Below are 27,092 nucleotides of genomic sequence, written 5' to 3' on the forward strand. Positions count from 1 at the left end.
TCATAGAATAGTGAGTTCTCCATGGGAAAGCTTATGTGTTGCCTTCTTGGTTCTGTTTTTAGTCCAGAAATCTACTTCCTCATCTTTCAGTCCCTGGGCTTCCTGGGTGGTGGCACCAATCTTCAGATAGCCTTCCTTTTGATCATACTCTGGCCAGTGAGGCAGCCCCTCTCCATTGGGGTTCCTGAGAAAATAATCACATAAAATTTCCTTAAGTTGCTACGTGGTCTCAGCAATACTTTGAGATTTGCAGTATCCCCTGACTTATCTCTACTAACAAGCCTGGGAAGCTTCAGAGACAGGGAGCTCTCTCCCTTCTGGGGAAGCTTGTGCATTAGTAGAAAGCCCTCATAGAGTGTTATGATTCAGGTTTTCTCATTCATATTTTAGAAATAATCTCCTCCATACCAGTATTAGGAAATGGATTAAAATATTTTAAAAAAGTTTTGGTACTAATATATATCAAAAATTGGTTTATTGAAAGTGGAGTTCAAAAGGTAAAAAGAAAAGCAGTAAGGGCCTGGTTACTGCCCAGCAGTCAGGTAGCAGTTATAATGCAAAGTACCCTCACTAAAAGTAATTAGCAAGTGGATAGAGGGTTGGGACCTAGGACCTTCACATTCTAAAAGCACTCAGGTAGCTGTTATAATATAAAGTACCCTCGCTAAAATTAATTAGCAAGTGGATAGAGGGGTTGGGTCCTAGGCCCTTCACATTCTAAAAACAGATTTATAGCCAGGCATGGTGGCACAGGCTTGTAATCCCTGCACTTGGGAGGCAGAGACAGGAGGATCACACAGGTTTGAAGCCAGCCATGCGCACTGGCTTAGGAGACCCTGTTTCCAAATAAAAATATAAAATAGGTCTGGGAGTGTAGCCCAGAGGTAGAAGGGCTTCCAGGAACCCCAGTACCACCACAAAAAAATAAAAAAATTAAAAAACATAAAAACAGATTTACATAATAAATGGCATCTAACAAAGGCTAAGAGTTCTCCCAAGATTGTAGGTGGAGGGTACTGACCTTTGTAAAAGGGGAGCAGATACCACTGTGACCCCTGACCTTGTGAATCATTCTGATCCTAACAAAGAAATCTATAACAAAAGACCTGCCCCTGGAAATAGGGTAGATCTAGTTGGGTTAGAAGATTACTGGTATAAAATGCTCTGGGTCCAGAAGCCTCTGGTGACTTCATTTCGGGCCACCCATCCATGGCTGGAGCTATCTTCTTTATTTCTATCTTTGTAATAATAAACGCATTTAAATCTTCAGCAAGAGTTCAGACTAGTGTATATCTATCCTAAGTCTGGACAAGGACCCGCGTTTATGGAAACAGTTTCCAGGAGCCTAACAGAGGTCCTTGGGAGCAGTTCTCCCCCCAGAACCATAACATTCTTATATTTATTCTCAGTACATGTATATAACATACCCACCTCACCACCAACCCTGCTCCATCTGTGCCACAAGTCTTACCCAGTCCAGGCAAAGTTGGTCCAGAACTTCATCATCATCTTACTGAGGTTGGTCTCCTCTTCTGAGGATCCATCTGTGGGGAAAAGGAAAAAAAAAAAAAAAAAAAAAAACCTTTGCTACTTGAAGTGTTGTTCAGAACAAGCAGCACAACAGTGCCTGGGAGCCAGAGATATTGGCCCTGACTCCTCACCTCCTGAGTCACATCTGCATTGTAAGAAGATTGTTTTACCTGGAGTGCATGTTCAGCTTGAGGGGAGCTGATCAAGGGCCAGTGATGGGGATGCAGTACCTGCTTACACTAGCTACCTTTGACTTTTGTGTCCACCTGCTTGCCCTGCTTCACTTAGTGTCTTCATTCCATACCTAAGAGTTTCCCCTGCCCCACAAGATTGTCGGTTGTTGAGTTCTTTTCTCAATCTCCTATACACACCCACATTTTAATAGTCTGATAAATCAGAATTGCCAAGGTCCTAACTAGGAAATGTCCAGAAGCACTGGTATGTTACCATCAGCCATGAAGTGGATCACAGTCATATGCAATTGCTCAGAGTTAATGTATTGAAGATGTTTGTGAAATGTTTTCTTTAAATATTGTGTTTTATAATCTACTATAGGTAAAATATATGAGTTTTAGAGGTACCTGTGGCTAAAGAGTTACATATTACACAGCGTGGCATTCAAGTTTAGCTCCAATCTTGACCTGACCATCACTCACATTCTAACATTGTCTTCTGAGTAGAAAAGCCAGAAGTGGCATTGCTACCATAGAGCAGGTCCCTCCCACCTTGCTTACTGATGCCACAGGTGGGGATTCTGAGACTGACTATGACTCAGGCACATAGATACACATCCTCCCTTATGCATGTCAGAGAAAGAAAAAGGCTGGGACTGCCCCATGTAGCTCAGCCCTGTCATATTGAATCAAGAAATGAAGACTGGAAGAACCAGAAAAACTTACTCAAGGCTACCAAAACAAAGACTAGAACTCAAACCATGTAACTTCCAGTTCTGAGCCAGCAAAAATACTTTACCTCTTAAAATTGGAGCCCCAAAGACAGAGTAGAGCTCATCCCCATGGTCTCCTTTAATGTTCTTGGGTTTCCAGGCATATGTGAAGCTTGGGTGATATGAAAACTCATACATGTAGGTAGGGCCTCCAGCATCTAAAAAGACAAAGATTTACACACAGTTCTTATTACCAGGCACACACATGGGTGATATTTGGGTCTCCAGCTTTGCAGAATATTAGCCTAATGTAAAAAAGTAGTTATAGGAAATCCCAGTGACTTAATCAGGGCTGCAGAACTGATTGCAATGAAACTGGGATTTTAGCCAGATATTTATGAACATAGAATGAGCGAATAAAATGCATTAAATAAATGCCTTGATTTGTTTCATTGAAAACACACTGGTACTCATTCATTTCAAGAATATCTATCACCTATTAAGTTTCTTATATTCAGCCTAGTTTTAAGCATGTCCATATCTTTTCACCCATTCAGAGAAGAGATATGTAAATCCAAGCTTCTTATCTGAACATGAGGATTTTTTTTTTGTTTGTTTTGGTGGTACTGGGGTTCCTGGAAACACTTCTACCTCTGGGCTACACTCCCAGACCTAGACCTATTATATATATATATATGTATATATTGAAACAGGGTCTCTTAAGCCAGCATGGCTGACTTCTAACCTGCGCAATCCTCCTGTCTCCACCTCCCAAGCGCAGGTATTACAAGCGTGTGCCACCACACCTGGCAACATGAGGATATTTAAAGACAAATAAATGTAGAGATGAAACAATTTGTGACCTTTGTCTCAGAAATACTGTATTTGTAATAGCATCATTTTTCAAAAATGATGGGGAAGTAATAACTCTCCCAGACAAATAAAAGCTTATGGAATTCACTACTTCTAAACACAATTTATAGAAATTGCAAGTTCTTTATTGGGAATAAAACAAATACTGTCTAAAAATATGAAAAATATAAGAGCACAAAACTCAATGATGTAAATAGACAGGACCATATTCAGAATGTTTAAGGAGTGTAATGATAATGTTTAATGAAATTTGATCCTTGGTACAGGGTTGAAAGACAAAACTATTACTAACAAATAGAGTAAAACATAAACTATAAAAATGTAAATTGTTACTATAAATTCATAGAAAAAATTTATATGCAAATTGACATCAAAACATGAAATATGAGTGGGGAAGAGTCAAGTACAGAATTGTTATATGGAATAGAACTTAGGTTATCATTTTAAATTAAGCTACTGTAAATGCTGTTGGGAAAACTGGTTATCTATTTGTAGAAAAATAAAATTAAACCCCATCTCTTATCCTGCACAAGAGTAAACTCAAGATGTATCAAAAACATGGACATTAGACCTGAGTCCCTGAAATTATTAAAGATGGGCCTCAGACCAACACTCCAACATATAGGCACTGGTAGAAACTTCCTCAGTAAGACCTCCAAAGCTCAAGAAATTAAAACAAGAATTAACAAATGGGATGGCATTAAATTAACAAGTTTATGTACAGCAAAGGAAACCATCAAGAGTCTAAAGAGAGAGGGTACAGAAAGGGAGAAGATCTTTGCTGGATATTCTTCTAACAGAAGACTAATATCTTGAGTATACAAATAACTCAACATATTTTACACTAAAAACCAAATAAGCCAATCAAGAAATGGGCAATTTAACTAAATAGATCCTTTAGAAAAGCAGATATACAAAAAATGAGATACAAAATTAGAAAAAATAAAAGGAAAAAATACAAATGGCCAATAAATATATGGGAAAATATTCAATCTCATTAGCAATCAGGAGAATGCAAATGAAGACCACAGGGAGATTCCACCTAACCCTAATTAGAATATCAGTCATCAAGATTACAAACAATGATGAATGTTGGTGAGGATGTGGGGAAATAGGAACTTTTATACATTGTTGGCAAGAGTGTGAATTAGTGCAGCCTCTATGGAAATTAGTGTAGAGATTCTTCATATAACTGAGAAGGGATCCACCATATGATACAGACATAATATCACTGTGGATATTTTTCCAAAAGTATTGAAATCAGAATTTTATTGTGATACATTCATATATATATACACACACACACACACACACACTATAATATATATATATATATATATATATATATATATATATATATATATATACAGCAGCAAAGTTCACAATAGATAAATCATGGAACCAACCTAGGTGTCCATCAACAGGTAAATAAATTACAAAATTGTGGGCTATACATAAATGTAATTTTACTCAGCAATAAAGAAGAACAAAATTATATTATTTGCAGGAAAATAAGTGGACATGGAAAACTTTGTATTAAGTGAGATTAGCCAGTCACAGAAAGTGAAAGTCATGTTTTTTCTCATATGTGGAAGCTGGGGAGTAATCAGGATACAATAGGGGCTTTCAATAATGAAAGAGAAATCCCAGTGAACTGATGAAGGAGTTTTGGAGTGGTTGGTATTGTAGGGGAATTAATAAAGGTAACACTTACATTGAGTTTATATACATATGTGAATTATCAATGCCAATTTCAATATCATGTATGGGGAAAAGGAAAGAGGCAGGAGGGAGCCAGGGAGAAGCTTGCCAAATGCTGCATGTATGTCCCTATGACACTGAACTACATTATAATGTGAGACTACAATGCACCAATAAAAGCACTCATGCGCATGCATGCGTGTGTGTGTGTGTGTGTGTGTGTGTGTGTGTGCACGCGTGCGCGATGATATGTGTGATGATAAGTAGAATGTGTCATGTAGGATTTATGGTAACCACAAAGCAAAAATCTTTAGAAGCATGAAAGAAAAATAGAAATGATTCAAATCATACTACCATGTAAAAATCATTAAACCATAAAGAGAGAGATCAAGAGAAGAAGGCACTTAGAAAACAAGTAACAAAGTGGCATTAGTAAATCACTATTGATAATTACCTTGAATATTATAAATTAAGTTACCCAACAAAGAGACAGAGTCACTGAATTGATTAAGAAAATGAGAGCCAAGTTGGGCATGGTGGTATGCACCTTTAATCTCAGTACTTGGGGGGGGGGCTCACACAGGAGGATCACGGATTGAAGGACAGAGAGAAATAATTTAGTGAGGCACTATTTCAAAATAAAAGGGGCTTGGGTGAGTTTTTAGTGGTAGATCACCACTAGGTTCAATCTCCAGTACCAGAGGCAGGCAAGCAGGAAGGAAGGAAGGATGAAAGGAAGACAGTGGGCCAAGTCATATGCCAAGTCACAATAAAAAATAAAGATGGCTAGGGGGTATAGCTTGGAGGTGGAATACCCCTGAGTTCAAGCCCTAGTACCATGGGAAGAAACTTAAAAACAGTCTTAAAATTCCTATGAGATAATCAACTGCCTGAATCAAGGCAATCATGAGCAAGAAGAAGAAAGATGGAGATTTGATACTACATGATTTTAAAATATACTAAAACATTATAGTATTTAAGTAACATGGGGGAGGAAGAGGAGGAGGAGGAGAGATGGATTAAAAATGTTCAACATCACTAATCATCAGGAAAATGCAAATCAACATCATGAGATATTATCTCACATATTGGCATCAATGGAAAACAATATATGACTTCCTTGAAAAAATAATCACAGAATGACCATCTGATCTAGCGATTCCACTTTTGGGCATTTACCCAAAGGATCTGAAGCCAGTTTGCTGAAGACAAATCTGTACTCCTACATCTATTGCAGCTCTCTCACAAAAGCCAAACTATAACCTGTGTCTATCGACAGATAAAAAGATAAAACGTACTATATATACACAATGGATACTATTTGGCCTTTAAAAATAAAATCATGCCATTGGAACAGCATCTATGGAAATGGAGAACATTATGCTAAGTGAAATAAGGTAGTCATAGAAAGACAAATACTATCTGTTACTTCTTATAGGTGGACTTCTGGAAAGGCAGAAAGAGAAATGCTGGCTACAGAGGCCAGAAGTAAGGTGAAAAAAGGGATGGGGTAAAAGAGTTCAAAATAACAGGTAGAAGCTTTTCTTTTCTTTTTGGGGGGTCTTATTATTGGGAGTGAATGTAGTTTTTTTTTTTTATGTGGTATTGGGGATGGACCCCAGGGGAATTCTACCTCCAAGCTATATTCCCAGCCCTATCTTTATCTTTATTTTGAAAACAGGGTCTCACTAAGTTGTAGAGGACCTCACTAAGTAGCTGAGACTGGCTGAGAACCTGCGATCCTCCTGTCTCAGTCTCCCACGTACTAGGATTACAAGCATGCACCGCCATACCCAGCTGTAAGTGAATAGAGTGTTGTGTATTGAATGATTATCAAAAGAAAATTTCAAGTCTCAGTACAAAAAGTGCTAAGTATTTGAGAATATGGCTACATTAAGTAGCTTGATTTAATTATTCTACTTTGAATTAATAAATCATAATATCTTGTATCCCATAAATATATACAAATAAAACTTGGACTTCTATTTTGTTATTTATTTAGTAAGTTATTGTGGTATTAAGAACTGAATGGGGCATTCTACCTAGAGATGACACCCCAAGCACTTTTTATTTTTTTTGTAAAATAGACCCTGCCTTAGTGACAGGGTCTCTCACTAGGTTGCTAAAAGGCTCATTAAGTTGCTGAATCTGGTTTTGATCTGAGATCCTCTTATTTTTGCCTCAAAAGTACTGAAATTTCAGGCATGTGTCACCATGCCTGGATTCAATATTTATTTTCTTTATTTTTTAAAGTTACATGAATGCATGGATATGGTTTCACTTTCAACATTTTATCATACTCTAACCATCCTTCTGTTTCTTCTTACCTATGGTCACTCATAGGTGACTACAAATGCAGATAACAAAACAGAAGAGGGTGGTCTAGCTAGCTTATGTATCATGTTTATAAAGTTTTGAAATTTAAAATCCAAATGGAATGTTGGAGAGTCTGGACCAGAGAACTGTTTTCTAGCTTGCATATTATGACTGAGGACTGGTAGAAAAAAGGGGTCCCATAAGACTCCCCAAATGATAATCAAAAGAGGACAGCTCCCTTAGGGAGAGCTCATGCATCTCCAACCTCACATACAGCCCTGGGTCAATGTTGGAAGGTCTGGGATAGACAGAACCCCAGTCCTCAGTTTTCCAACACCATCTCACACAGAGATAGGCAAAAACTAGCAAAGACATTCAGAATCACCACACCTCCAACCCTGCCCCTCCTACTGCCCCTCCTTTAGGCCCTAAAAAGCATTCCTGATCCTATCCTTAAATCCTACTCCCTCCGTAGCATCACTAGTTAACAGCCTAGTTCAGAACTAGCTCTAACTTTGAAAACCTTCCAAGACTCATCTACAGATCCTTGCCTACTAGTTCCAAGTGCCACCATAATCTAAAGCAAGTAAACCCCATGGCAGATTTTTTGGGGGACCTAATTCCTATCACAAATTTCTGGGAAGAGCAGCCTGATTTTCACTGCTGCCATCTTAGCTTTTGCCCTGGTGCCTTTTTCTGGTTGCTACAAACTATTATAACCATATGTACAGGTCAAAGGATCACACAATTAATAGCCCTTAACCAATGACAAGGCTTTTGATGAATAAATACCCAGCTCCACACTGCTCAGGCAGGATGACCCTGAGATGAACTGTCTGCTTGTTTCCCAGCATTCCCAGCTCAAGTTTTCCACAGGCACGCATGCTCAGCAGTGCACTGATTGGCTTCAATCTCTCTCCTGCATCAAGGCCTCATCTCCCTACTGCTGTTTGCTGAGATCACCTTCTAGATCAATTTACTTGCACATGAACTTTCTTCTAAGAGTCTGCTACTAGCAGGCACCAAACGAGGACAGCACCATTCCCCAGGCCATAAGTAATCACTCTTTGAGGCCTGATCCTTAGTAGTTTCCACATCTGTCTATGGTAGGAGGTGGGAGGTTAGAGAATAAAGCTGGCAAGTGAGTATCCCTCTCCCATCCAACCTCTGTGACTCACCTCTATGGTCACGGGCCACAATCACAGATGGGACACAAAATAACAGATCACCAATCATGTCCAGGAACCGGTGTTTGATTTTGACAGGGTCATCTGTCCATCCAAAATACTTCTCAGCAGCCTCTGGAACCATTTCTTTAGGGATGCCCTGAAATCAACAAGAAAATGATACCATACACACCTGGTAAGAAATGCAGCTGCTCAGGCCATGTAAGAAGAAATCATTGATGGTGGTCCTTTGAGCCCTGTGCTAATTCCTTGGGGCAGGGGAGGGGGACAAAGTGCAACAGGCAGAAAAATGGGAAGAAACCTCAAATCTCAGTCTTGTTTCTGTGATTGAACTGGTCTGTAACTTGAGACAAGGCCCCAGACCTTCTTTGTTCCACAATCCATTCCCAAGATTCCCCAGACTCTTATGATAATAAAGAAAAACTTATCCATGAGAAACTTGGTCTGCAACTTGAGGCAAGATCCCAGCCCTTTTTGTTCCACAACCAACTTCTAGGATTCCCAAAACTCTTACTATAATAGGGAAAAACTTCTCCATGAGAAACTTGGCCCATATCCGGTCGAGTGTGCCAGTCAGGATCGGAAAGAATATGTCGAGTGCCTGTTCAAGACAAATGGTTACATGTTCATGAGTGGTCAAAAAGCAATGGGAGAAATGAACAGATCAACCAAACAAACCAATGCAGATGACAGACCCTTGCTGTGCCTTGATGGTCATGGATCATTGACATATGTACAGAAACTTAAAGAATGCAAAGAGAATTATTTAAATACATGCAAACATATGTATTTATTAGGCAATGGCACAATGGTTATTCAGTACTGAAGTAGAGGCCCAGGACAGAGGGCCACACCAGACCCCAAAGACTCACAGGATCGAGGAAGCCCAAATTCATCACAATAGATTTGTCCTTTAGCACATCCTCTGAGGTGTAACTGCAGAACTCTCAGCTCATAATGACTTTGTCCGACCTGATCCTAGAGTCCTGACTTAAAAAACTTTAGCCTTGCTTCTAGAAGGTTAATGTTTGGGTAACCACAGGCCCTCTAAATGCCTCTTTGAAAAGCACAATGCTTTGAGGTGAAAATATTGATTTTTCAGTTAAGTTTTGGATTTTTTTTTGAGACAATTGTACCTCAAGCATTACCAACATTCTCTGAATCTTTCTAAAGAGGCATTTTAGAGCATATATGAGGATTGATGGAACCCAAGACCAAAGAAGCCATTGCATCCAGATCTAACCTCTGTTTCTTACTCACTCCTTCCCTTTGCTAGTTTTCCCCAGTTATTCCTTTTGCACAATTTTGATCTCTGCAGGCTTTCCCACTCTGGAAATTTTATGATTCTTTAATGGGAAGACAATAAAAAATGTTTGGGGAGAGAGGTTCCCAGTGTTGTGCCACTCAGGAAATAGTGAGGCCATTACAGAGGAAAATTCTAAGAAATGTCCACTCAGGTCAATGTGAACAGATTCTCTACACTCAAAAGGGACTGGGAGAAGAAAGAACTCAGGGGTACATATGTCAGATGCATGAGGGGGACAGAAATATATCTAACTAAATGTCTCTACTTTCTCACCTTTGGCAAATTCCAGGCAAACTCGTTTTTGTTGAAACCCACGATATACGGCACAGTGCTGAATTTCCTTTCAGCTAGAATCTCTTTAGGGTCCTTTGGCAGCAACACTCCATCAATTACAGTGGACATGACAGGTTGGCCCTGGGGAAGGGAGCAGAGTGATGAGTGACATGCTTCCTTATGAGGTCACACCCATGTCCCTGTCTTTGCTTGTCTGTGGTGGCCAGCATTTGACTTCCATGATTGTGGGCATTGGCCATAGAAACTCAGGATACTACAATGGGGCTAAGTTTGAGACACAGAGTGAAGGACTTTGGGGAGCAAGAAATATAAAGCAATATTGGTGGAGGACATGGACGGGGTTATTCTCACTTAAATTAGAATATGTAGCCGGGCGTGGCGGTGCACACTTGTAATCCCTGTGCTTGGGAGGTGAAGACAGGAGGATCGCACAGATTCGAAGCCAGCGGTGCTGGTTTAAGAGACCCTGTTTCCAAATAAAAAGTATAAAATAGGTTTGGGAGTGTAGCCTGGGAGTAGAAGGGTTTTCAGGGATCCCCAGTGCCACCAAAAAAAAATATATATATATATATATATATATATATATTACATATGAGCAATTTTAATTTGGAATTTGTATATAGGTGTGTATACAGTTTGTTCTCACTATATGGTCACAACAGAGCTCAGAGCAGGAACAAGGAAGAGAGTCAGATATCAGAAGAGCAGCCCATTTTCTGCATAATACCTGGCACATTGTTGGCACTCAGGTATATTTGAAAGAACTAACTCAATGAAGATGCTATAGTCTGGATCTTATATGTTTCCCAAAAGTCCATGTGTTGGAGGCTTGGGCTCTAGCTGTTGGTGCTACTGGTAGGTGGTGGAAGTTTTAGAATATGGGGCCTAGCAGAAGGTCTTCAGACCATTTGGCGTGTGACCTTGAATTGGATAACCAGACCTGGCCCCTTTCTCTCTCTTTCATCAACCATAATGTTTTATGAATGTTTTATTCTATCAGCCTGTGATGCCACAGGATCAAAGTAACAGGATCAACCAATTTTTGAGTAAAGCTGACAGTTGGCTTTCTTCTTTCCCTCAGAGATTGAACCAAAGGTCACCTGCTCCTAAAGTCTCTGGCCAATTTCATCCCCAGTTTCTAATTTTTTTAAAACTCTGATCAACATCAAACATACTACATATCCTCTTATTTTTTTTTTCTATACTACTATTGAAAAGGAAGGCTCCCTGGTGGCAGAGAATCTTGCCTGTTTCATTGTTACATCCCAGCTGCTAAATCAGTCTGCTCCAAGGTAAGTTCCTCTTAACACTTTGGTGAATGTCTAAAACAGATCTTATTTTATCCTCCCAAGACTTAAAGAATTCCAGGGAGAGAAGAGAAGACAGGATGTAAGGTGCTACTCAGCTCATGTTTCCATACCATGACAACCGTCGGGAGGTAGGAGGTGAGGAAGAACTAGGTAGAGGGATACTAGTGAAGGTTCCTTGGGTTTGAGATGAGGATGTTGTCCTCAGGACTGAGATCCTAGGATATCCTCCCTGCTCCTCTCTGCAAAGCAAATAAGCCCTCTGTCCTCTCAGGAGGTCTGTTCTCTTCAATGCAGGATCCTGAGCCCCTTATTTTACTAATTCTGCCTCCAGAAGTGTGTTCTAGTGAAGCTTTCTCCCACAGGGCCGTTGGAATCAGGAAATATAAATGAAAAAGAAAGTGCAGAACCCAAGGGATAGGTCACTGACTGGGAGGACTGCACTGGGAGCCAGGAAAATGGCAAGGATGTGGAGAAATAGGAACTCTTCTACACTGTTGTTGAGATTGCAAACTAGTCCAGCCACTATTGAGATCAGTGTGGAGAGTCCTTAAAAAACTGGGAATGGATCCACCACATGATCTGGCTATACTACTACTGGGTATCTTTCCAAAGGGCCTGATATGAGAGAACTACCTTAATGAATGCATACCTATGTTGATAGGAGCACAATTCAAAATAATCAAATTATAAAACCAACCTAGGATTCCATCAACAGATGAATGGATTACAAAATGAGAAATACACACAATGGAATTCTACTCAGCAATAAAGAAAAAATTTTTAAGAAGATGGAAGGATCTGGAGAACATCATGTTAAGATTATTCAGTCATAGAAAGTGAAGGGCCTTTAAAAAATAAAGTTATATGTTAAGTTTAACCCCCCCCAAAAAGAAAGTGAAGGGCCATCTCTTTTCTCTAATATGCATAAGTAGAGAGTATTTGAGATACCAGAGAGACCCCACGTAATGAAGGAGAAACCTCAGTGGAGCCAGAAAGAGATCTAAGTGTAGGGGAAGAGGAAGACTGAGGTTCATTAGTGGCAATACTACCATAGACTACGTGTATACATGTGAATATACCAATGTCAATCTGAGTGCTTGGTATTAGCAGGGAGGAAAATAGGGAGGCAGGGAGGGCACCAAGTATTATGTGTATGTATGTAATTGCCAACATGATTTACATTATGATGTGAGACCATAATGCACTAATAAAATCATAGAAAAGAAATCCTAGGAAAACATATTATTGTTTTATAATTGAGGTGGCTTCTAAATAAACCAAGAAAAATTCTTCCTGAAAGACTTTGCACTTAATATCCTGTTCCCAAATCCAAGTGTATAGTTAATTGTGGAAATGTGGAATGTCTTAGAATACATCTAAAGCAAGAATAGCAAAATATTGTTTCAATATAGCTTGGGGATTATGATACAGTTTTATCGTGTTCTTGTTGGACTTTTTGTTTACATTTGAGGCATTTCACAATGAAAAAGGAACAGTAAAACTTTCAATTTGGATAAAGAGGGTGACATGGCTAATCAGAGGTGAAAAGCTCTCTAGTTATTTTTTATTTTTAGGCAAGAGAATAGCTGAGTCAGTAAGGCTTGGGACCACTGGAATGGAGGTACCTACCAATTTATTTTGGACATTTAAGAGCTCATTCTCTGTCTTCTGGCGCAGGCATTGAACCATGACTGCTGAGGTGGTGGTTTTACATCCAAGAGTATCAGCAATTTTCTGCAGAGATCACAAAAAAATAGCAAGATCAAAAGCAGTATCTCTTCTTTCCTTTAGTGTATAGAATTGTCTTATCCAACAATCAACCTGCAAAGGCAGCTAGGAGCAGTCAAAAATACTCTAGACAAGAAGCTGTGGATTATGGTTCCATGTGTGGCCTTGTTAGTAATTGAGATTGTGATATGAACCTGTTATATATTTGTGCCTCTGTTATCCTTAAAATGGGCACAATGCTCTCAAAGTTGAATGTGTCAAGAGAGGCTGTGTGGAGTGGAAGTGAGGAGCCTGACATCCAGAATTCTACCTGCTTTATTTAATTTAATTTTTGTGGGTCTGGGGATGGAACCCAGGGGCATCCAACCTCTGAGATACACTCCCTGCCCTATTTTTTATTCTTTATTTTGAAACAGGGTCTCACTAAGTTATGGAGGGCCTCACTAAGTAGCTGAGGCTGTTCACAAACCGTGATCCTAATGTCTCAGCCTCCTGAATGCTGGGATTACAAGCATGCCTGGCTCCACTACCTGGTTTAACTCCCAACTCCTCCAATTACTAGTCATTTGACCTAAGTTTCTTCAACTGTAGTTGAGGGCAGTGGGTTGCATCTATCTTATAAGAAGAGCCAATGCATGTGACATGTCTGTACACTCCAATTTGTGCAGAATTGCCAGAGACCTGAATTAGATGATTCACACTTCAGACCATACAGGATATGATTGAAATGTGAGCTCTAAAGAAGTTCTTCCTGTCCAGGCAGTCTTACTGCCTGTATTCTTTGAGCAAGTCAAATAAATGCTACATGAGAAAAGATCCCTGAGGATTTCAGTAGAGCAATGGAAAGGGTACAAGAGCTGTGTGGGTAAGACCTACCTTAGCCAAAAGATTTACATCCTTTGTAAGCAGACCAGGAGTAATGGCCACGCCACTCTCAAAAATGGCCCTGTTGAAGAGGCCCTTGGTCAGTGGAGATAATGCCTGTCAGGGGATGGAGAGAGGAGAGGTCATACTCACTAAGTTAATGCTAATTACACACTTGCTCTTTTTTTGGTGGCACTGGGGTTCTGGGAAGCCCTTCTACCTCTGGGCTACACTCCCAGATCTATTTTTTTTATTTTTGGAAACAGGGTCTCTTATGCCAACGCTGCTGGCTTCGAACCTGGGTGATCCTCCTGTCTCCGCCTCCCAAGCGCGGGGATTATGCGCCACCATGCCTGGCACACTTGCTCTTTAAAGCTTTCTCCAACTGCATCTCTGCCTGAGACCCTTCACCTAGTGACTCTGGCACTCTGTGGAGGTAACAGCTACTATCTGTCTTTGGCTGCTCTCCTAAATATCACTGAGGCCCAAAGGGAACCCCAAAGGGATGAAGCTTGTGTCCAGCATAGGATCAGAACAGAAAGTATGTGACATGTATTCATCATGGCAGTAAGCTATTGAAGACAGTTAAGAAATTCCTAGTTGCAAATTCTATTTCAGCATTTCTATTGATTATAATTTATCTTAAGGAAGATTATTATAAAAATAAATATGGGAGCTGAGAAGCCCTATCTGCTTTTAGTTCTTTGGTATCTTAAGGTCTAAATCTACCTTGTAGTGATGATCTTTTATTTACCTTGGAGAACAATGACCCTTTATCTAACTCATGTTTTCTCATCACCTGATTATAATTGATACTCACTCTTACTTCCCAAAAGAAGTGAGATGAGACCTATTTATTGTTAAAATGCTTGGTAAGAACAAAGATAATTCAACTTATCAAGAGGATGAAGAAGGTCATTGTTGCAGACTGAAATAGAGATGCTAGGGCCTCAGAACATAAGCTGAGCTCAGAGCTTCCTGGAGGCTAAGAAAGCTTTGGCCTTGTCTCCCATCATCTGGTGTTATGCAGTGAGTCAAGTCCTTCCTGTAATCCAGGACTCATCAACAAAGGTGCAGTGGTTGAATGGTTTGGTCTCCAAGAGGTCCCATAAGCAGTGACAAGAACCCTGGGGTGAGGCTGATGCCAGCAACACTTACAAGAACAGAGGCACTTTCTCCTCCTGCTGACTCTCCAAACATGGTCATACAGCCCGGGTTCCCTCCAAAGTTGGCAATGTTGTCCTGGACCCAGCGCAGGGCAGCCACCTGGTCCAGGTGACCCCAGTTCCCCCTGCTATGCTCGTCACCTGTGCTACAAGAGAACAGAGTGGGGTGGAGGCAGAGGTGTCACTGCTGGGCGCGCAAGACCACAGATGGGCAAGGGACTCTTGGTGAGCCTTCTTCTGGAAGAAGAAAGTAGAGGCTACAGCACATGAGCTCTGTGCAGGCCTCCACATTCATTCTTCCTGCAAAGAGCTACTGAGTACCTAGTAGGTGCCCTACATTGTTGTAAGAACCAGAGAACTCAGCAACAAAACAGACAACCTCAGTTCACATGACAGCTCACAGATGAACATATGATTAGACAATATAATGTCAGGTAGTGAATGTGGTTTGAGAAAAAAATAAAACTGGGCAAGGAAAATGATAGGGGTGGGGCAGTAGCAGATACTACAGATTTTAAAAGCAGGCAAGTCTCTTTTGGGCAGTAGCTTTTATAGGAACCTGTATGAGAAGCACAGAATCTTATAAATGTCGAAAGAAGGGGATTGCAGTTAGGTGGAGCAGCAGCTACAAAGGCCCAGGGCCAAGGGAAAAAAGTGATTCTAGCTAGCATGAGATGCAGCTAGAGAGGGCATTGTGAGCCTTGGCAAAGAGTCCTGTGGCAGTGTAAGTGATCTGGGAGCCCAAAGAAGAGCCATGATGTGACTCAACATACATTTTTACATGATCACTCTGGCTATTGTTTAGGGGCTGTCACAGAAAAGTCACAGGTTGATAAGCACTTATTACAGAAATAGGGGCCAGAGTTGTGGGATTGTGATGTGGGTAGAAGCAAGGCATGGATGAAAAGCAGATGGATCTTGAGTATAGAGTAAAGGTGGTGCCAAGAATTTTCCCTAGTCCATTGGATGTGGTGTGAGAGCAAGAGGAGAGTCCAGGATGCTCACAGAACTGTGTCTTGAGCAGCTGGGGGAGTGGGGCTGCTGGAAACTGTGCAGGGCCCTGTTGGAAAGCAGGAGAAGTTTAGTTAGAGCAAGGACAGCAGGTGCCAAAGGCTCAGTCTATGCCTGTGAAGTCTGTATTTGGGAGGTGCCCTGTACACAGCAGGGCAGACAGAAGGAGGTAGGTAAAGGCTACAAATGGTGAGCTCTGAAAGTGCTTCTGGGAGTGCATAGAGAATAAAGAGGGCTATAGAGCTTATGTAAGAGAGCAATCTCAGAGTCCTGAGGGTGAGGAAGAAGAGGCCAGTTAAAGAGCTGAGAAGAAGCGCACAGAGGTGGGAGGAGACCAAGGCCAGGGAAAGGAACATTTTAAAGAGGCCAGAGTGGTCCTGTGATAAGACTTGAGAATGAGAGTGTCTGTGGCTCCCTGAGCAGTTCCATGAAGTTGTTCTGAGAGCTGGTGGGGCTCAATGTTGGCCTCTTAATGAGCAGCCCAGGGGCATGGTCAGCTGAAAGCCTGCCTGCAGGAGCATTCACTGGGCTCTGTGGATACCACTGTGCTTTCTTCCATTCCCAGAGAAGACATGTGATATTTAACTACTTAGTTGTGTTGACTTCCAGCACAGAGACCTGCATGATGCTGGGGCAGCTTGGGTGGGAAGAAGATGAGTATTTCAGACATGACAATATGAGGTCTGAGCCTTGCAGGAAGAATAGGTGTTTTACAGGTAGAGTAGATATTCCAGGCAGAAGGAAGAGCAAATGCAAAGTCAGGAGCAAGTAGACAAGTGGGGCTGGGGAAGGAGGAGGCAGGTGGGGTCCAACAGTGAATGGATGGGACACATTTTGAAGGATTTAACAAAGGTTGCTATGAGGGTTTACAGAGCTAGAGCTGGGTCGTGCATCTCTGGTTCCGTGCCTGCCATCGTTTGGATGTGGTTTCTCCCCAATGATTTATATACACATTGGTACCTAATGTGATAGTAATGATCAGTGAGAGAACCAATAAAAGGTGAATCTTAGTTGACAGTGAGTAGGTCAGTGGGTGAAGCCCTCAGAAGGAATTAATACAATGCTCCTTTGACCCTGGTTCATTTTGGAGAGAGTGTGTTGTTATTAAATGAACAAGACTTTCCTCCATGCCTTGATTTCTGGCCTCTTTCTCCATGTGATGTGTTCTACAAGTGCAATTTCTCCCTGTTCCTTAGTTATGTTGCAACAGACATCAAAGAAGACAAAGAGACCTTCAATAAAGGCCAGTACAGTAGAGCCATATGACTTGGATTGTGAGTTAGGTAAATATTTTATTTTTTTACTTCCCACTCTAATTATTTTGCTATATACACTAATGTTGTGGCAAACACACAGAATAATTCAGTATCTTACCTGTAAAAACCCATGATGCCCAAGCGGTACTGAATGGTCACCACCACCACCTTTCCAAAGAGAGCAAGAGGCAGTCCATCATAGGTAGATGCCCCACCCATTGTCAGACTACCCCCATGGATCCACACCATCACCTGGAATAAAAAATAGAATCGGGAAGGACCTTTTGGTTGTCTAAATTTTGTTTGTGACTCAGAAGGCCATTATTGAAAGGCTATAAAATTTTCAAACAGTAGCATCTGTGCAACCCAACCTCCCTGCTAAGGCCTAAACCAATATCTCATTCAGTGTCCCCTGCCTTTATCCTCAGTTCCAATGGAGAAGTCTTTCTGAAGCTCTTCACACTGAGAACATTGTATGGGAAGTGAAGGTCAAGAATGTTCTCCTCTCCCCAGCACTGCCGTCAGCTTCATGTCTGGACCACACAACCAGCTGGACATTGGGGGCACTTGTATTTAAGCTTCATATTCCTTAACTCTGTAGTGGGGATTAAGCTTTTCTTTGTGATTATCTCAGGAAACACACAGTGCTCAATGGTGCCTCTTCCTAATTTGCCTTCCTTTGCCTCCTCTGGTTGCCCAAATGTACTCTACTTCCTCTAGGAAATCTTCAATCATCTAACAGTTTTTGAAAGCACACTGGAAGCCAGGAACGGTGATAAAACTGGAAGATAGGAGTGGATAGTACAATACATAATTCCTATTCTTGCATTTAATTGTTTTTTATTTATTTGTTCATTTATTAACTCATTTTTGTGGTGCTGGGATTGAACTTAGAAACAATATGCCTAGGAGCTACACCCCCAGTTCAATTTTATTTTTCATTTTTCTTTGAAACAGGTTCTCATTAAGTTATGGGGGAACTCATAAAGTTGCTGAGGTTGGCTGTGAACCTATGATCCTCCTGTCTCAAATTCCCAAGTACTAGGATTACAGGAATGTGCCACTGTGCTTGGTTCTTGCATTTAAAAAGCTTTAAAATCAGTGAAGAAATGAGAGTGCAAAATTAATATTGTAATAAACTGGGTTATAAAAATACAATCTCACAATATGAACAATATGCCAAGTATTATTTAAAATAAACTATTTCTAAGGTAGTGTTAATATTGTTCCACTGGACAGGAATTCTGAGGTTTCATCTGCCTAGGGTCCTTCAGCTACTTAGTGGTAAAAGTAGAACTTGAACCAGTCAATCTGGTCTAGAGTCCATGTGCTGAGCTGCCCAGTTCCTTGCATCCCAAAGCAACAGTGCAGTGAGTCAGCTTGTATTGTCCTATATTAGTGTGAGAACTTAGAAAAAATTAAAACATATGTTCCAGATATACAGCCATCTCCCAAATATGCCTGAGGTCACTAGAGAAAACTGGGGTAAGGAAAACCTGTATTTCTTGTGTTGAAATGAATGTCTGGGGCCCTGAGTCGTCAAAGCCCACAGTGTCCCTGATCCAAGCTACCTCCATTCCCTGTCTGTTGTCACCAGAAAATCCTGGATGCTGGAACTCACCAGTCTTGACCTGTGGCCCTACTGTGCTTACCGGCAGCTTGCTATTCTTCGTCAAGTTGGCTGGAGTGTAAATATTTAGGTAAAGACAGTCTTCAGAAAATTTCAGATGAATTTTCTCCTTTCTGTTAGTAACGAGATCTGAGAGTAGTTGCCCTTGTAATGCATCTTGAGAGCACCTGGAAGAAAAGAAAGAGGAGCCCAGAGGTTCAACCAGGAGGAAGCTGAATAATCATTTGGGGTTAGAACTTACATTGGAAGTTTTAATCCTGTAAATAGAGTCACTATCACTGATTTGAGATGGCATAATGGGTAGAAGGCATTCTTGGGGGTTTGGTGGGAACCGTAAGATGCTCTAGAGTCTTCCAAGATCATGCAGAGTGAGAAAGACTTAGCACCTCTGTTCTGCCCAGAGTCTTTGGGATTCCCTTGGCCACAGAAAGGAGGCTATATGCTGAGCTATTCTGGAAGGTTACATTTCCTGCATTTCTGGGATATGGTTCTCCTCTGTGCTGGGCTGCAGGGTGACAGTGTTCCTCCACCTTGATTTTCTACCATGTCTTGATGGTAGATGTCCATCAAGCATGATAGAAGACATTTAGTTTGCACCATGTTAATGGTGGCATCTTTGTGAGACAGCCTTACCAGAATTGCCTTTTCCTGCCTCAGTTACTTATGTGCTGGGAGACCTTGAGTGAATTCTTTTGGTGCACTGGGTCTCAATTTGCCAGGTCTAGGAGATCTCATTGGATCAAAGGCAGGCATCATTGCCCTTAGTATGTAGCAGAGATAACTGAAACACTAAGGTGACAGGATGACACAGCCATCAATAACACAGGTAGAGTCAGCAAAGGCAACTTCCAGATTTTTATCCTGGGGACTTGTTCAAGAATGAGAAGGAGATCAAATGTATAAGTATCAAGATAAATGAAAAAGAAAGTCCAAAATTATATTTAATATTGTTATGATTATCATATTCTTATTATTATTTTGTTTACTCAATAGCCAAAAAGCATTCCTTTACCATTGGAAACAATCTGGGAATATTTTTGGAGGAAAAGTTAACAGAAAGTGTGTTACTATTTGATTAAAAAATATCATTTCTTGGAAAGTACCCTAAGGGAATGGGGTAGGAAGTGGGGAAGGGCTAAATGAGTGATGTGTGCATGTATACCTCTACCATCTTGTACCCTATTAAGATGTATGATCACAATGCACCAATTTTAAAACAAGAATGTATATAATGACTTAGCTACAACATATTCATCATAGCATTATTTAGAATGTCAGAAACTACATAATCACCTTAGAACCAAAAATGAAGTAAATCAATTTCATTTCAACATAAAATTTAATGCATCTATTTAAGTCAGACTGGGCTATGATTTTGATCATATATCAGACTGGGCAGAAAATGATTTTGATCATATATTTATAATGGAGCAAGGTGATCATTTAAACTATCTGTAGGATCCATTTTCAAGGGAGCAAGTATGTAGCAGATTAAAGGACTGGAAGATGTGATCTCAAACATTAACAGGAATTCTTCATGGGTAGTATAATTGTCCCCGATTGTAATGTTTTCTTAAATTTTCTTATTAGTATTTCTTTACTTTTTGGAAACATGTGTGTATTATATGCAATCTTGAAATAAAAACAGTATCTATTATTATATAAAGAAAAGAGGACTTCCGGGAAGATGGCGACCGAGAAAAGCGGGGCTTAAGAGCCCCGCTAACAACAAATCTCCATTACCACAAATTCAGCGCCTTTCAAAGCCAGAAAACAACATCACCAGAGAAACAAAAAAAATCACCAGGCTCCAGAGAGAAAGCGGACTGAGAACAGAGCCACAGAGGAGATCCTCACACCGAGGACGCAGCTTCACGCCCGAGGACGCGGCAGCAGCGCCATACTACCAGCGGCAGCGGCGAATTCACTGGACCGCCACAGCAAGCCGAGGGGAGCCGCTGCGGAACAGCCAGGCGGGATTTCTCGGCTCAGAGGGCATCTAAAGCTTCCAGTGGCTGAGCTCAGCACACGCTGCAGGGAAAAACACGCTGCAGGAAAAAAAAAAAAAATGCCAGCCCCATAGCCGAGGGCGTAGCAGCGGCGCCATATTGCCACTGGCAGCAACAGCACCGAATTCACCGAATTCAGTAGAGCTACATCTGCGTACTCAAGAACAGTGAGTCAAATTGTGGGCCACAGCGGAGAAATCCCAGTACTGTACTCACTGGGACTTGACCCAGTGGGAGAGGGGTGGTGGCAGTGATATCACACCATAGGAGAACGTGCAACCTGGCACCCCCCCACAGTCTAAAGCAGCCTCTATCTACTCTCTGGGTTGGAGACTCTGTGATACAACTCAGTAAAGGAGTAGTGGGGTCTGAGATACTACTGACTCGAGATCCAGAGCACCTTAAGTGAAGGCATAGTGACCCAAGGGAAGAACCCAGAGAAGGCACAAACTTCCAAAATCATGGGAAAGAGGAATAATACTGGAGCAATGAATACTCACAACCCCACAACATCAGAACCCGATAAAACAGAAAATCAGAGATTTCTAGAAGATCAAATCAGGAAAATAACTGTAGAAATAATAGAGGTGCTTCGAAAAGAACTCAGAGAGAGCCAAAAAGAGATAAAGGATGCAATTAATGAAGTAAAGGCATCAATTCAAAGCACAAACAACCGATTAGACCACATGGAGAACAGAATCTCACTCTTAGAAGATGAGCAATCCAAAAATGAACGCATAGTTTCTAATCTAGAAAAAAATATCCGACAGCAGGAATCTGATATTGAAGAAATATGGGCCCATTTTGAGAGAGCTAACCTAAGAATAATTGGAATAGAGGAGGGAAAAGAAAGTGAAACCAAAGGGATCAACAATCTCTTCAAGGAAGTAATAGCAGAAAATTTTCCAGACATAGAGCAAGAGGTCGATACGCAGGTCCAGGAAACGTATAGAACTCCCTTTAGACAGGATCGGAGAAGAGGATCCCCACGTCACATAATTGTCAAAATGACCAATGTGGAAGCCAAGCAGAGAATCTTAAAGGCAACAAAAGCAAAGGGCCAAGTGACATTCAGAGGCAAACCAATTAGAATCACTCCAGACTTCCCAAACCAAGTTATGAGAGCCAGAAGGGCTTGGAGTAACATATTCCCAATTTTGAAAGAAAACAACTTCCAGCCAAAAATTTCCTACCCAGCAAATTTTCTATCAAATTAGATGGAGAAATAAGAAGCTTCCATGACAAACAGAAACTGAAGGAATTTATGTCTTCAAAACCAGCACTAGAGAAAATACTCAAAGAGATTAACTACAAAGAAGAAATAGGTAACACACATCAGAACTAGAGAAACAAGATTTTCCATCCAACAGACAACTAAGATTGGTTATCTGTGGAGATTCATTATTTATGTTAGTCTTTTACCTATCTCTAAAGGGTATTGTTTGCCTTTATTGTTGTTAATTTTTAGGATTTCTAGTTGGAATATTAATATACCTTCAGATATAGCATTTGGAAATATTTTATCCCATTCTATTAGTAACTGTTAACTCTGTTTACATTGTCTTTGGATATACAATATGTTTTTTTTATTTTTTAGGGAGTTTGTATACTCTTCTGTTGCCTGTGCCATTGAAATCATAACCAAGAAATCACTGCCAATTTCAATGTTGTGAGGTTTTATGACCCAGATTTTCTCCTAAAAGTTTATAGTCTTAAGATTTATATTTAGGTCTTTTATCTATTTTGAGTTAATATTTGTATATGGGATTAGGTAAGGGTCCAATTTTATTCTTTTCCATGTAACTATTATTTTTCAACAATATTTAGTTAAAAGATTATTATTCCCACCACCAAATGTTCGTGGAAACCTTGTCAAAAATAACTTGACAATATAGGGAAGAATTTAGCTCTAGGCTTTTATTTAACTCCAATGGTTTATATATCTGCCTTTAGAATAGTACTACACTGTTTCAATTATTGTAGCTTTATATGGTTTGAAATCAGAAAATATACATCTTCTAGCTTTGTTCTTTTTCAAGATCATTGTGGGTACCTAGAGTCCATATTCCATATTAGGATAGATTTTTTTTCTGAAAAATAAATATATAAATATATGATAGTTTCACCTAAAAAATAGAAAAAATAGATTCTCTGGTAAGAAAGAAAGCAAAAAGAAATATTGAAATGTTATCTTTAAGTCATCAAAAGCTTGGTATCAGACAAATGAAACTGTTATGTGAGATTATCATTTTAAATTTTTGATAAATTGCTATAATACTAGATGTCAATCACTAAGCCAAGCATGGGAGGGAGGGATAGGGAGAGAATGGGGTGGGGATCGGGTGGGGGCTGACTGGGCGATGTGTGCATGTATGTCTACAAAAGTATGTATCCCACTATGATGTATGAATACAGTGCACCAATTAAAAATTAAAAAAAATAAATAAAATAAAATTAAAAAAAATATAAAGAAAAGAACGCAACCAAAATTAAAATCTTGGAATGCTTGGAAGGCCATTGCTGAGAATATAACAAAGTGTGAACTGTCACATATAGGTGTCTGAGATACCTTGATGTAGCTGTGAGGCTAAATGGAAACTGGACTTACATACTCAGCTGGCCAGGATGACTGGGCCCACCAACCACTCTACTGCTTTATTCAAGACTAGGTACATCTGGGAGCTGAGAACTTGCCAAGCCAACCCTCCAATGCACCCCTTCCCACCCTAGCCAAACACACCTCACTCACTCCTCTCCCCAGCCATGCCAAGGTTTAAGAGAAGAGACAAGACCACTACATTTTTTCTCACCTGTTCAGCTGCTTTATTTTTCCAAAGCGCTAGTCATATTCTAACATATTATGTAATTGTTACTTTTAGTAGTACTATATTATCTCTCTCCTCCAGGAATGGTAGGAATCTTTTTTCTTTTCACTAATGGATTCTGAGATCCAAGAACATGCCCGATACAGAATAGACTCTAAAACAGTATTCAAACGGGACTCGGGACTTGGAGAAAGCATGACGAGAAACTAGAGCCAATCGGAAGATTGCCTGACTCCTTTCTGCACCTCCTCTCTGAGAGACCCCTACTCCTTCTTACCCCCATGCTTACATAGGAGGGTAGGAGGTGGCATTCTTCACGTAGCTCCATGGCTCTGCAGGCTGTGGTGGAGCAAACCTCAAAGATCCAAGAGGAGGCTTGGCAAAAGGGATGCCCAGGAAAACGGCCACTGGCTGTGCAAATCCTGATAAACTGACAAACTTCCCCATCACTTTGCCATGCCTGGTGTCGACCACAGGTGGTGAGGATGGATCTCCTGTGGGACATAGAGAGAAAATGAGAACATCAGAGAGGAAAGGTGAGAATTTCTAGGCATGTGACCTTGAATAGTTCAACTCTACCCTCTAGGGTTGCTCGGTTTCTTCTTATTTTAAATAGGTTGATGAGAAAAAAATGTCCTTTGTAACTCAAAGGACTGATTGAATAAATATAGAAGGAGTAAATATGAAAAGAGGTATAAATGCATCCAGTAGTCATAAATATAGTAATAAATTAAGAAAAATTAATTATATTTTTATTTTAATAATATTTCAGGCAAATCCTATGACAATTATACCAACAATTTTCCTCAAAGGACCTCCCCCACCACCACCCCTGCCATCCTTATGATTTGCTTGTCCATACGTCTTTTGCCCTTTCCTCTATTACCCTGGTATTTCTGCTTGTAGGTGAAAGAAAAAAGCAATTCCAGATTACAGAAAAGTCAATGGCCCTGCTCCACAGCCTGGCCTCTGCTGAAGGGGGAAAAAGCATGAGGAACCACCACAGGTTGAGATCAGGTACTAACAGAAGCCCAGCTGTGTTTCAAAAGCAGGCTCTTGGGTTTGTTCCCAGCAGATAAGTCTTCACCAGCTTGGATAACAGGAAAAAACTATTTCACAAACACCATGGTGTTTGAATTTCTAGAGGCTACCCAGGCCAAGGATACATCCCTGCAGTGTTTCACCACACACTCATTGCTGCAGTATCCATTGTCCCAGTTCTTATTCACAACAGGAGGGTTCTCACAACCAGATCGCACACTTCGAGGCTGGGGTGAGAGCGTCACAGGAGACCCAACTCACCAACTCAACATCCATCTGAGAAGGAGACTCGACCTCAGGAACTACATCTGTGATCATCTTACAGATCATCTCAGGAGAGGTTGCTTCAATTGTATGGGCCTCAGGGCTGTTGTTCATAGGCTGTTCAGGACTGTCTTCCACAACTGGTAGAACTAAGGTAGTCTGCGTTTTCAGAGTGGGCGGAGGCACAATCTTGCTCTGCAGAGGAGGGGGCTGTTGCTGTAAATTGATTCGAACTTTCTGAGGTGGTGGCTGTTGCATGGCCTGAAGTGGAGGCGGATGCTGCAGAATGGTGACTTGCTGCTGAGTGGGGGACCGAGGCATCTGTTGTAGTGGAGGTAGCTGTAGTCGGGGTGGAGGCAGTTGCATAGAAGCAGCAGCTTCTGTTGCTGCCTGCAACACTCATCAGGTGGCAATCTGGGCTTGTTGACTGCGCTGGATAGTAGCTGTCCTGGTTTGACCTAGTTGGAGCCCATGGGAGGTCACTGCTGTAGCTGGGATAACAGTAACCATCTCTCCTTGAGATATGGTAATAGAAGAGGGCAACATTTGTTTAGTAATAATTAACTTGGTGATATTGGGCTTAACCCCAGCCCCGGAAGATGCCTGGTTAGCCACACAGGATGAGAGAGTGGAGTTAACAACAATGCAAGTGATAGGGCAGGTGGCTCTGTTGAGGCGGTGCTGAAGATGCTGGATCAACAGTAGCAACAGGAGGTGGGGAAGGAGTCTGTGAAGGTGACACTGGATCCAATTCCACTGTTTCCACAGTGGCCTGACACTCTTGGTTGTCTTTATAGGAAGCCAGAGCCTTCAAATACTCTTTCTTGGCAGCTTCAGTTTTCCTCTTGTACAGCTGTTTTGGCTCTTCTCCAAGACTGTCCCACATGGAAGCCACAATCTTTGAAACTTCCCCCAAAGTGGCATTAGAATTCTGTCCCTTGATGGCAGCCTGTGTATCATGAAAGAATAAAGCATACACAGAAACTGGTTTCTGAGGCTTATTGTGGTCTTTCTTTTTTCTCTTCTTTGGGGCCTTCTGCTTTTTCCCTCCTTCTACTACCACTGGCTTCTGGCTGGGAAGCTGCCTCCGGAAATCTTCAGCACCATCCTCATGAAGTGAACCAGTAGGTGAAGGGGTGGTTGAAAGGTGATCCTCAGGTGACTGGGCAGGTGGCAAGATGGTGCCACCACCTAGGCTCAAACCAAGTTGAGAACTCAGTTCTGACTGACCAGTGGTGGTCAACTGGCTGTGCCCCATCTGGCCAGATGTCAGGTCTGTCATAGGTACATAAATTGTAACAGGTGGGTTGGCACTATACTGAGTTTCTTTAGAATGATCCAAGTCCATAGTCAAGCCCCCACTGAGGAGCCCCCTGCCCTGCTCCATTAGGCCATGGGTCATGCTTATAGGCATGTCCAATGTCTGGACCCCATACTGGGCTGAAAAACTGCCATCCTGTGAAGAAGGGTCTGCCAGGTCATCAAAGTGGCCAACCACATCTCAAACAGCTAGCGAGGGATCAGAATCCAAGGAGACAGGTCGGATTTCAAATTCCTCACCACCCAAACTTGGTGTATGGAATGTCTCGGTTCCTGACAGGAAGGGGTGCGAGGGCCCTGTGATCGTCAGGTAATTGTCATTTCCTCTGGGAAACTCCATCTTCAGACAACTATTCCCACTGTCTCCAGTCCCTACATCGCTCCCAGTGCCCCCACTGAAGAATTAAATATTGAAGGTGTGATAAAGTGAGGCTTGGCCTTAGCTCAGTAATTCCATGATGTTACCCTAGGTTACTAATGATAGGTCGGTCCCTTCCTTCCCCCATGGGACCCTGCAACAGAGATAGGAGGCAGAACCCAGTAGTCAGAGCAGAGATGCCGTGAGATTCCTGACA

General features: G+C 41.2%; 1 protein-coding gene and 1 pseudogene across 2 annotated transcripts; both read right to left on the minus strand.

The window, feature by feature from the left end:
• LOC308268389 (carboxylesterase 1D-like) lies at positions 1 to 24,883 on the minus strand (the record flags this gene model as incomplete). The annotated part of the gene is made up of 13 exons (XM_080703528.1): positions 1 to 184; positions 1,472 to 1,544; positions 2,503 to 2,634; positions 8,485 to 8,632; positions 9,008 to 9,094; positions 10,073 to 10,213; positions 13,033 to 13,137; positions 14,008 to 14,112; positions 15,154 to 15,307; positions 17,547 to 17,680; positions 19,081 to 19,225; positions 24,182 to 24,386; positions 24,745 to 24,883. 13 exons carry the CDS (start codon positions 24,881 to 24,883, stop codon positions 1 to 3), a joined length of 1,752 nt encoding a protein of 583 aa, XP_080559654.1.
• Positions 24,884 to 25,001: 118 nt separating this feature from the next.
• LOC308269219 (TOX high mobility group box family member 4-like) lies at positions 25,002 to 26,857 on the minus strand (annotated as a pseudogene). The gene has a single exon. The product of its transcript is annotated as a TOX high mobility group box family member 4-like (transcript).
• Positions 26,858 to 27,092: the final 235 nt, after the last annotated feature.

The sequence above is a fragment of the Muscardinus avellanarius genome (genome assembly GCF_963383645.1).
Source record: "Muscardinus avellanarius genome assembly, chromosome: 10".
Lineage (NCBI taxonomy): Eukaryota > Metazoa > Chordata > Mammalia > Rodentia > Gliridae > Muscardinus > Muscardinus avellanarius.